This window comes from Megalops cyprinoides, chromosome 19, assembly GCF_013368585.1.
Source record: "Megalops cyprinoides isolate fMegCyp1 chromosome 19, fMegCyp1.pri, whole genome shotgun sequence".
NCBI lineage: Eukaryota > Metazoa > Chordata > Actinopteri > Elopiformes > Megalopidae > Megalops > Megalops cyprinoides.
The window spans coordinates 1635462-1646705 of NC_050601.1; the positions used below are offsets into that span (position 1 = coordinate 1635462).

At 48.6% G+C, this 11244-nt stretch overlaps 1 protein-coding gene across 1 annotated transcript; it reads left to right on the forward strand.

Annotated features, from left to right (window-relative positions):
• Positions 1-1591: 1591 nt before the first annotated feature.
• On the forward strand, positions 1592-10482 carry acsf2 (acyl-CoA synthetase family member 2). Its single transcript, XM_036552759.1, has 16 exons — positions 1592-1596; positions 1703-1898; positions 3912-4040; positions 4543-4596; positions 5085-5203; positions 5705-5867; positions 6153-6248; positions 6800-6951; positions 7218-7309; positions 7410-7486; positions 7957-8064; positions 8280-8431; positions 8620-8761; positions 9100-9210; positions 9339-9407; positions 9498-10482. The coding sequence occupies exons 1-16, from the start codon at positions 1592-1594 to the stop codon at positions 9546-9548; spliced, it is 1716 nt and encodes a 571-aa protein (XP_036408652.1). The 3' UTR covers positions 9549-10482.
• The last annotated feature ends 762 nt before the right edge of the window (positions 10483-11244 follow it).

The following is an 11244-nucleotide window of genomic DNA, read 5'->3' on the forward strand; positions in this document are numbered from 1 at the left end:
CAATACCACTTTGCCCTACACAATTCCATTTGGATTAAATTATAACATTTAAATATATGTGTTATTATGTCATCCATATTTGATGGATGACACTGCACATCCAGCTGTATGCCAGGTCTGAAAAGACAAGAGTCTTTTTGTAGCTGTATAGTTGGCTGATTGTTTAATGACCGTCTTATCAACAGGGGGTGAACCAGGCCTGGCGCTATGGGCTTGCTTAGGGGTACATTGCGTTTATGACTTTTTGTGCACCTCCGTCGATTGCAAGTGCAACCCTGTGTATTTTGTCCTGGCGCCGACCCTTGGCTGAACAGGGAGGAGAATGTAGAGGATTTTGGTTGTAAAACGGGTGGCTTCGGGCAGTGAGACAGCAGTGAGAACACGCTGGTATTTGACCAGGTGAGAGGCCAGGTTTCTTTTTTTTCCCCCTCCATATCTGTCCAGCTGAGCAGAGTTCAGTCCTGCTGGCACGTCCTATATTACCAGCTCTGTTATCATTTCCCCGCCCTGAGCAATGTGTTTCCTCCTGGGCCTCCCCCAGTGGACTCGAGCAGATAGGCCCGCTTGTCCTCACGAGTCCTCCCACAGCGAGGCGAGATTACGGGAGTCTGCTGATTCGCGTAACACTGCAGGCATTGCATGTCAGGGCTGCCTGACCGGGCCGCAGTTAAGTGAAGTAACCACCAACTCTGAACCCAGATAGCAGTGTGGCATGGTGGGTAAGGTGCAGGAAACGTAACCAAAAGTTTGCTGGTTTGATTCCCCGCTGGGGAATCGAATCAGATACTGCGGTGCTGCTGTACTCTTGGGTAAGGTACTTAACCCACAACTGCCTCGGTAAATAGCCAGCTGTATAAATGGGTGAATGGGTAACATGGATAGCATGAAAGACTGTAATGTAAGTCATGCTGGGTATGAGTGTCTGTTAAATGGCAAAAATATGATCAAGGTCAAAGTATCTTTATTATCCCCAAGGGGGCAATTTGTTTCACAGCCAGCAGAAAAGCTCAATCATCATCAAGGACATAAAGGATAAAATAAAATAAAAATAAAAAAGATAAAAATAAAAAATAAATTAAATAAAATAAAAATGGTAAGATGCTCATGTAATATATGATATATGTTTTCATGTGGGTCAGGTGGCTTTTTGATTTCTGGACCCCCTGTTCCTGAGCAAGTAATTTTTAAACCGCAGAGTTTGCGCAGAGCTTCCACTGACCGTACAGTAGTGCATCTCTCGGGGGCTGAGAACAGCGCTGACGTGGGGCTCTTACAGTTGTATACCGGTGGCACTGCCCCAGCGTGTCTCCCCAGGTGCATTGTGGGTATTGGTTCTCTCTCAGGTCATTGTGCTTAGGGCGTGGCTCTGTCAATGTGACACAGATTACACCAACAATGACTGGAGCCGTGCCTCCGGGGGAAGGAGTCTGCTTTCATGGCTTAATTTGATACATGGCCAAATGTTTTTGTCTCTGGTGTAAGTCCACTGGTGGATTGAAGCTTGTGTTTGTTCTGGCACTTTCCTGTGTAATAAAATAATTCTGTCATTCTTCAGAGCTTAGATGAAAGGGGGTAATAACATGGGCCAAAAATGTGGTAATGCTGCGATTTTAACTTGCCCAGCCCTTAACCTTTCAGTTTTCCTCAATTCAGACACATTTCTCTCTCCTTCCCACCCCCCCTCTCTCCCTCCCCCCCCCAGTGCACTCCATGTGGACAGCTCCCCCAACGTGCCGTCTGTCACCACCAGCTATGTCCACGGCACGTCCTCGCTGCCGCTGAAGTCCTCCACGGTGGGGCAGACCCTGCAGAGCGCCGTGGAGCGCTGGCCGGACCGCGAGGCCGTCGTCTTCCTGCAGGACGGCCTGCGCAAGAGCTTCGCACAGTTTCAGCAAGACGTGAGCCCCCCCGCCCATGTCACTATTCCGTACCTGCACCTGGGGCCTGCAGATCTGCACCTTTATTACTCTGCACCTGCACCTGAGCCTCAGTCTTTTCTTATATCATTTCTGTCTAACTTCGTTGCTCCTCCTCAGCCTCAGTCTTTTCTTATATCATTTCTGTCTAACTTCGTTGCTCCTCCTCACCTCTGTTCCTACTCCTCCTTTTCATCCTCAAACTGTGCCCCTCGTTCGCCCCCTTCAATGGCTGAGATCCTGATTCCGTGGCTGTGACTCTGAGTCACTGGTCTGCCTACACAAACACGCTCACACGGCGCTGTACGCTTCACGCCGGGGCTTGCCAAACGCGCGGGAGGTTCAGACTACCTTGACCCTGTCAGAGCAAGAGCACTCAGCACTACAAACATACACACACACACACACACACACACGCTCGCACGCACGCACACACACACACACACACTCACACAAAGAAACAGGAAGCGTGAAAACAGGAAGTCCAATGTGGAGAACAGGATGACACTGACCTGAGGGGAAGAGTAAGCAGTTTTGCCGTGGAGCTGCACATCCTGGCAGACTGTACTTTCACCAGAGGACAGCAATGAAATGCTGACATACATGCAAGAATTATACCGTCATGGGTCCCATATACACGCACGCACGCACGCACGCACGCACACACACACACACACTCACACACTCACACACACGCACATGCACACACACAGATGCACTCACACACATGCACATACACACGCAGACGCACACCACACACACAGATGCGCACACGCACACACATTTGCATGGATGTACAAGTGGGTACACACCAGGGAAGATATACATCTAAGGTCATAATTGGTGATGTTGAATGTACTTAAAATTTCCAAACTCAAGGAACCTTAAAAGGATAGTGGACTGTTAGAGCTAGGGACACCATACATGACGGTACTGTTTCATCACTATGTACAGTGCTGTAGAAAAGGTCATTACAGTGCAGGCTAAAGTTCCTCACTAAGAAGCTTGTCTTTATCATTGATCAGAACAAAGAAGCATCCATATGTTTGTGTGTGTGTATGTGTGGTGTGTGTGTGTTAAGGGAGCATCTTGTGGTCTGAAAAAACTGCAAAATATTTAGATTCTATAGTGTGTTTTGTTATGTTATTTTCACTTTTATATATGCAGTTGTAGAATAGACTGTTGTAGAATATATTTGAAAAACTCTGTCATTTTGCAACGTGTGCATGAAATAGCCTGTTTAGTTTGGGAACAACAGCTAAAGCAGCCCTATGGAGGATTTTCACATACTGAAAATGAATTTCCATGTGTTGGTTCCCACTAAGGGAGATGCCGTAGACAGACCAGATCAGATTTGCAGGTACAGCTTGTGCATGACTGCGTTTGGACTTCAGACCTTCATAACTGGTAGCTGCTGTTATTGTACCAGTTAAACATTCATTGGAACACACATCTCTTACACAATAACTGTATGCTTGAGTGTTTTATTTAGGTCATTAAATCTCCTCTGATCTGTCTCTTCTCTACCGCCTTTTTTACTCATCCCTGTTCTCCCCCTGTCTCTCTCTGTCTCGTCCTCTCTTCTTCTTTCTCTCTCTCCATAGCTGGCTTATTGAGTCTTTCCCTCAGTATATACATATATAGCTGTATACTGTGTATTGCCCCTTTTTTGCTGTCAGCGGCACACTGACATCCTCACATGAATATCTCTTACACACGGCATACTGACATACAGACCCATGACAAGGCTGACTGAGGAGCGTGTGTGTGTGTGTGTGTGTGTGTGTGTGTGTGTGTGAGTGTGTGTGTTAGTATTTAGTTGCTTATGTGGTAACCTACCCACCTTCTGGTGTGTGTACATGCGTGTGTGTGTTGTGTGAGGTGCATTTCATTGCTGACCTGGGTTCAGGTACACGAGGCTTCTGGTGCATGATCAGCACTAATGTGGGTTTAGTTGTACGCTGTGCTGCTGACCTGGGTTCTGTGGTGTTGCAGGTGGACCAGGCAGCTGCAGGCTTGCTGGCGCTGGGAATGAAGAGAGGGGACAGGCTGGGAATGTGGGGGCCCAACATCTACGAGTGGATCCTGTTCCAGTTCGCCACAGCCAAGGCTGGCATCATACTGGTGAGCGCCCTCTGCTGGCAGGAGGCCAGGCACACACCTCCCAGAGGAAACTCAGGAGAGCAGGGCAGTATGTGTGCTAATGTGATGACAATGTTAATCTATTGGGAATTGAACATGTCTTATCTTCAGGGAAGCGGCCTGGAGAAGGGGAGGGGAGTGGCTGTATGTGTGGCAGGGTGTTTGTTTTCCACGCTGTTACTTCAGTAATGATCACACTTGTCAGAACAGGTAACGGAATGGAGCATTTCATATAGCCAGTTTGGAGGGCAAACCCCAGACTCTCATACAGTGCAGTGTAGATGACAGGCATGTTCAGGCTTGGAAGTGGGCATGTGGACTCACACACACGCACACGCACACACACACACACGTGTGCACACACACACACACACACACACACACACACACACACACACACACACACACACACACACACACACACACACACACACACACACACACACACTCACCTGCTGTATCGTCCTGTTGTGTCTCTCTGCAGGTGTCTGTGAACCCAGCCTATCAGCTGCAGGAGCTGGAGTTTGCCTTGAGGAAGGTGGGTAAGAGTGAGGTGGTCTGCAGCTGGAGCTAATGAGGCATCCACCTGAGCATGCCATACAGAGACTTTATGTGTGTGTGTGTGTGTGTGTGTGTGTGATACAGAGACTGTGTGTGTGTGTGTGTGTGTGTGTGTGTGTGTGTGATACAGAGACTGTGTGTGTGTGAGTGTGTGTATGTGTGTGATACAGAGACTGTCTGTATGTGTGTGAGACAGTATACAGTGTGTATGTACTGTATGTGTATGTTAGAGAGAGTGTGTGTGAGACAGTGTACAGTGTGTATGTACTGTATGTGTATGTTAGAGAGAGTGTGTATATGGCACACGATATGCAGATACACAATATAATTAAACACGGAGATCCCACTACAGTGCACCAACACACTGACCCCAGTACAGTACAACACACACAGATCCCGGTGGAACATGACAAGCGCAGACCTCAGTACAGTACCACACACACAGATCTGCGGTTGTGTCTGCAGGTGCAGTGCAACGCGGTGGTGTGCCCCACGCAGTTTAAGACGCAGAGTTACTGCGACATGCTGCGGCAGATTTGCCCGGAGATGGAGACGGCCGGGCCCAACGGCTTCCAGAGCGCCAGGTACCGTGCCGCGATCACACACCTGAGCGCTAACAAACACACTCGGGCATCTACGCACTGACCCGCTGACACACTGACTCAGTGTATCACAACCACCACATGCAGCAGCAGTGTAGCACAGTGGTTAAGGAACAGGACTCTGAACTGAAAGGTTGCCAGTTTGATTCCCCACAGGGGCACTGCTGCTGTACCCTTGGGCAAGGTACTTACCCCAGAACTGTCTCAGTAAATATCCAGCTGTATAAATGGATAACATTGTAAGAACCTGTAACTGATGTAAGTTGCTCTGGATAAGAGCGTCTGCTAAATTGTGGTAACATAATGTAATGTAATGTCACACACAGACATATATAGACACACACACATACATACACACACAAACACACATACAGTACGTACATACATGCACAAACACACACACACATACATACACATACAAAGCTCAGATGTAGAGTACACGTGCACACACACAGACGTCCCTAATGCAGTCCGTGTCTCCAGGTTGCCAGACCTGCGGATGGTGATCGTGACAGACAGCCGGCAGCCAGGGATGCTCCACATGGACGACGTCATGCAGGCGGGAGGCAGCCAGCATCTGCAGGAGCTGCAGGCACTGCAGAGGAAGCTGTCCTTCGACGACCCCATCAACATCCAGTTCACATCGGTACCCTGCTCCCACACACACACACACACACACACACACACACACACCATCGTCATCATTTATCATTCATATTATGAAACCATTCATGAACAATGCCAGTAAGTCAGTCACATCATACTCATAGACTCATACATGGATTTCTTGTATATCAGTAATGACCGTATTGTCATCCCGTTTACACTGTTGACTTTACAGCTTTGTGTGTATCTGTTAATACACAGCATCAACATGCATGCAGCTGATCTGTCTGTGTGTCCATCTCTCTGTCTCTCTGTCTGTCTGCAGGGGACAACAGGGAGTCCGAAAGGGGCCACTTTATCTCATCACAACATCGTCAACAACGCCTACTTCATAGGGCTGCGTGTGGGCTATGCCTGGAGGGTGAGTCTGCACACACACACACACACACACACACACACACACACACACACACACACACACACACACACACACTCATACACACACACACACACTCATACACACACACACACACACACACGGACACACTCATACACACACACACACACACACACGGGGACACACACACACACACACACACACACACACGGACACACTCATACACACACACACACACACACACGGACACACTCATACACACACACACACACACACGGACACACTCATACACACACACACGGACACACTCATACACACACACACACACACACACACGGACACATACACATACACACGCACACATACACACACACACACACACACACACGGACACACTCATACACACACACGCACACATACACGCTCATGCACACACACGCTCACGCGCACACATACACACACACGGACACGCTCATACACAGACACACACACACACACACACACACACACGTGCATCTCTGTAGATGTAGGGGGAGGGGCGGCTCTGACCCCTGACCCCTGACCTCTGACCCCAGCCGCAGGTTCGAGTGTGCCTGCCTGTACCCCTGTATCACTGCTTTGGTTCGGTGGGAGGAGGTATGAACATGGCTCTGCATGGAGTCACGCTTGTCTTTCCCTCCACCGCCTACGACGGCCGGGCCAACCTGGAGGCTATACAGAAAGAGAGGTAGCCCCTGATACCTGTCTCTCACCTCTCACCTGTCACACCTGTCCCAAGTCTCACCTGTCTCACCTGTCCCAAGTCTCACCTGTCTCACCTTTCTCACCTCTTCCATGTCTCACCTCTCACCTGTCACACCTGTCCCAAGTCTCACCTGTCTCACCTGTCCCAAGTCTCACCTGTCTCACCTTTCTCACCTCTTCCATGTCTCACCTCTCACCTGTCACACCTGTCCCAAGTCTCACCTGTCTCACCTGTCCCACCTGTCCCAGGTGCACCTTTGTTTACGGCACTCCCACCATGTACATTGACATGCTGGGGCAGCCAGACCTGGACAAGTATGACCTGTCATCTGTAGAGGCAGGTGAGAGGGCCTGTGTGTGTGTGTATGTGTGTATGCAGGATGAGAGCATGTGTTTTCTGATGCGTGTGTGTGTGTGTGATATGTATGTGTTGTGCTGTAGGAATCATGGCTGGGTCTCCATGTCCACCTGAGATCATGAAGAAAACTATTACTGCCATGAACATTAAGGAGCTGATGGTAAGTCCTGCTACAGTCCTGCTCACCTCCCTGACACACAACACACACACACAAATACACACACACACATATGCATGCACGCACGCACACACACACACACACACTCTCACAGTCACTGTGATGACCTGTGATTGCTCCACCCATTTTGCATCCCATCATCCGGGAGTGAGCATTGCTGTGTTTGTTGTTTTTACGTGATCAACAGGCTCACTGTGTTCGGCTCCTCTGGGTGTGTGGTGAACCTCATACAGAATATCGATTAAACCCAGGATCAGTTTGCTGTAGAAACAGCTGTTTGATTGAGATATAGCTGCCCTGGAGCGGAGGACTGGAAACAGCTCAGGTATAGCTCAGGTACATCGGATATGTGGACCGTAGACAGAGCTGAGACACGCTGTGGTTTGGGTCGAGGAGCTCCTGACGGACTCTGCGGTTGTCTCATGTCTTCTGTGCCCCTGGTTATGGCTCAGATAGGGTACGGCACCACAGAGAACAGCCCGGTCACCTTCCTAGGGTACCCTCTGGACAACCTGGAGAAGAAGACTGAGACTGTGGGCTGCATCATGAACCATACTGAGGTGTGTCTGAGTACCTACACGTTTACACCTGTACATGTACACCTGTCTGTGTCTGATTACACCTGTCTGCATCAATGCACAGCTGTGTGTACCTACCTACACCTGTGTGCAGGTGAAGATGATGATGATGATGTTGGCAGTGGTGGTGATGGTAATGATCGTTCTGCTGATGGCGATGATGATGACGATGATGATGAAGGTGGGGCTGATTGCAGGCTAAGGTGGTGGACCCCTCCTCAGGGGAGATAGTACCCTTGGGGGTGTCAGGAGAGCTGATGATCAGGGGGTACTGTGTGATGCTGGAGTACTGGGACGACCCCAAAAAAACGGAGGAGTGCATCGCCAAGGACCGCTGGTACAGGACCGGGTAGGTGTGTGTGTGCATACTGTGTGTGCATACTGTGTGTGCATACTTTGCATAGGTGTTGACTCCTTTTAACACTGCTTAAGTGTGTGCATACATACATGCATGTGTGCCTGTCGTGTATTGTAAAGAGAAATTCTACCCAAAGCAGACATTGACATGCTCCTTTCAATATTCTCACCCTGACACAGAGACATAGCCAGCCTCGATCAGTATGGATACTGCCGAATCGAAGGCCGGATCAAAGACATGATTATCAGGGGGGGTGAGAACATCTACCCTGCTGAAATTGAGCAGTTCTTGCACACCCACCCCAAGGTGCTGGAGGCACAGGTGAGTCAGGGGATACAGGTGAGGAAGACATGGGGGGGGGTGATGGTGTTAGTGGTAGCAATAGGAAATTTAGGGTGGCAGCCAGAACAGTGTGCTCTCCACCATGGACTGACGCGAACCAATCAAAAGGCAACACGTTTGGTTTAATACACACACAACAGTCTAGCAGCTCCATGACGATGTGGTTTTATGGGGGGATGGAGGTCTGGAGAATGGGCGTGTAGATTTGTAATGGGTATTTGTGGTCTTTTCTTTCTCTCTGTTACCCTGACCCTGCCTCTTTCCCTCTCCTCCCCCCCACCCCCCTCCCCCCTGTCGCTCTCCGTCGCCCCCCGCAGGTGATCGGGGTGCGGGACGAGCGTATGGGGGAGGAGGTGTGTGCCTGCATCAAGCTGAAAGAGGGGCAGGAGTGCTCTGCTGAGGAGCTCAAAGCCTACTGCAAGGGCCAGGTAAGGCAGGAGGCACCAGCCACCTCAGACTAACACCTGTACCTGCACTGACACACCTGTGCTGTCCTGTCGTCAGCATAGCACCTGTCTTTACTGTGAGCTTCTCTCCTGTCACGCCCTCCCTGCAGATCGCCCATTTCAAGATTCCCCGCTACGTCACATTTGTGAAGGGATTCCCGCTCACTGTCTCGGGGAAGGTAAGGCCTCCGCTCCTGTGCGAGCTTCCTGTCTCTTGAGAGCAGGGCAGGGGTTAACCCCACGGCGTCTTCTCTCTGTCCCCTTCTCAGATCCAGAAGAATAAACTGCGAGCAGAGATTGAGAAGAAGCTGGGCATATGATGAGCAGTTTGTGTGTGTGTGAGAGACAGAGAGAGAGAGAGAGAGAGAGAGGCGATGTGTGTGTGTGCGTCTTTTACCCAGAATGAATTGTCGTTTTTGCCAGGTGTTTTTCATTACATTATAGTGTATGAATCTGAACCAGAGATGACAGACCATTTTACAGCATGATTTACAGTCATGATTATGAATGTTTTCTTTATTAAATCACGTACTTTATGAAATTGTGTACATGTAGTCTCTTATATAGAGATGCATGTCTTTGCTGACTGGAATCTGTCAGACATGTTGGGTGGGTGTTATAGGCCAGGTGAGGTGCAGGTAAGAGGGGTTTGCGTCAGGTGAGGTTGTGCCCACACAGTGTGGCCAGTTCCCCAGGCTTAGAGGAAAGGCTGTGTCATCATTATCACCTTATTATATTATAATAGAATTTATGCTCTGTTCCTTCGCTGGGTTGCAGACAGAAATGTTACAAAATGGATTTGCAGGAAATACGTGCATGTCTCAGTATCCCTCAAAGATGCGCCAGTTCTGCCAAACCAAACTAGTGAAGCAGACCTCCTATTCCCTAACATATGTCCTACAAATAAAACACGGTAAAATAAAACAGTTTCAGTGACGAGCAGCACGGCACACAGACTGTCTGGGTGACCAGCTGTGCGAAACCAGAGGGATAAACAGTTCAGCCCTGTGAGCTTGGAAACTTTTGTCAACAAGACCTGATCTTTTCCACATGCTGCATTTGACTCAGTAGCATGTATCTATATCACTAGCCTGCTCTATTAAAAACACAGCCCAAAACAGCCCTCCTTACAGCTCACAGAGTGGCGAAGAGATATGCCCCAACCCCCCCCCCAATCCCAGCATGACCGTCTAGTCGTGACAATCTGGCTTCCTGAAATGACGACGCCCACTTTCACCCCATCGGTGTACACACTGTGACCCCTGGTGGCAGAAAACAGGTACTGCACCCATTGGATCCACTGCAAAATTGGTAGAAAAGGTCCAATGTGTCCAATGAAGTTGTTCTTAGGAGCACAAAGTCTTTAAAAATGAAATTATGGATCAATAGATCAGTGCCCTCTGGGGAAAAATTCTATTGGTGTGAATGTGTTCATATATATCTTTCTGAAAAGCATTCATTAAAGCTGTGCGGTCCTGCTTTGTCACCCATTGTGAGTATTGGTTCTGTATTACTGCATTTGATGGGGAAATCCAGGGACAATACCTTGGGTTTAAATTTATTTTATTGTCAGATGTCAACAGAATACACAACCAGTTCCACATCATAATAAATGACCTTTAAACCATGTATAATTTATAATATACACAAATCAATACATGCCATAAATATCAGGTAAGTCAGTCTCCACATAGCAGGTGAATATATACAGTCTTAAACAATGCGTATAAACCAATGCTCTGTACACTGTGACATACAGGCGGGTATCAGTGGACAAAATGAATGTCCAAAGTGTACATAATCGAGGTCCCGGTTTCAGTAAAACTTTCAGTAAAATGAGTACAATGAACTTTGAGTTCATAATCGTCGGTAAGAAACAGATATATGCCTTTCTTTATTTCCCTTTTATGTCACAATCTGTGTTCATCTAACATTAAAAAAGCACCCCTTTTATAATCGATACTCAAAGGTGAGGACGAATCGCTTTGCGGTTAGATTGAGCGAGGGCTGCAGTGT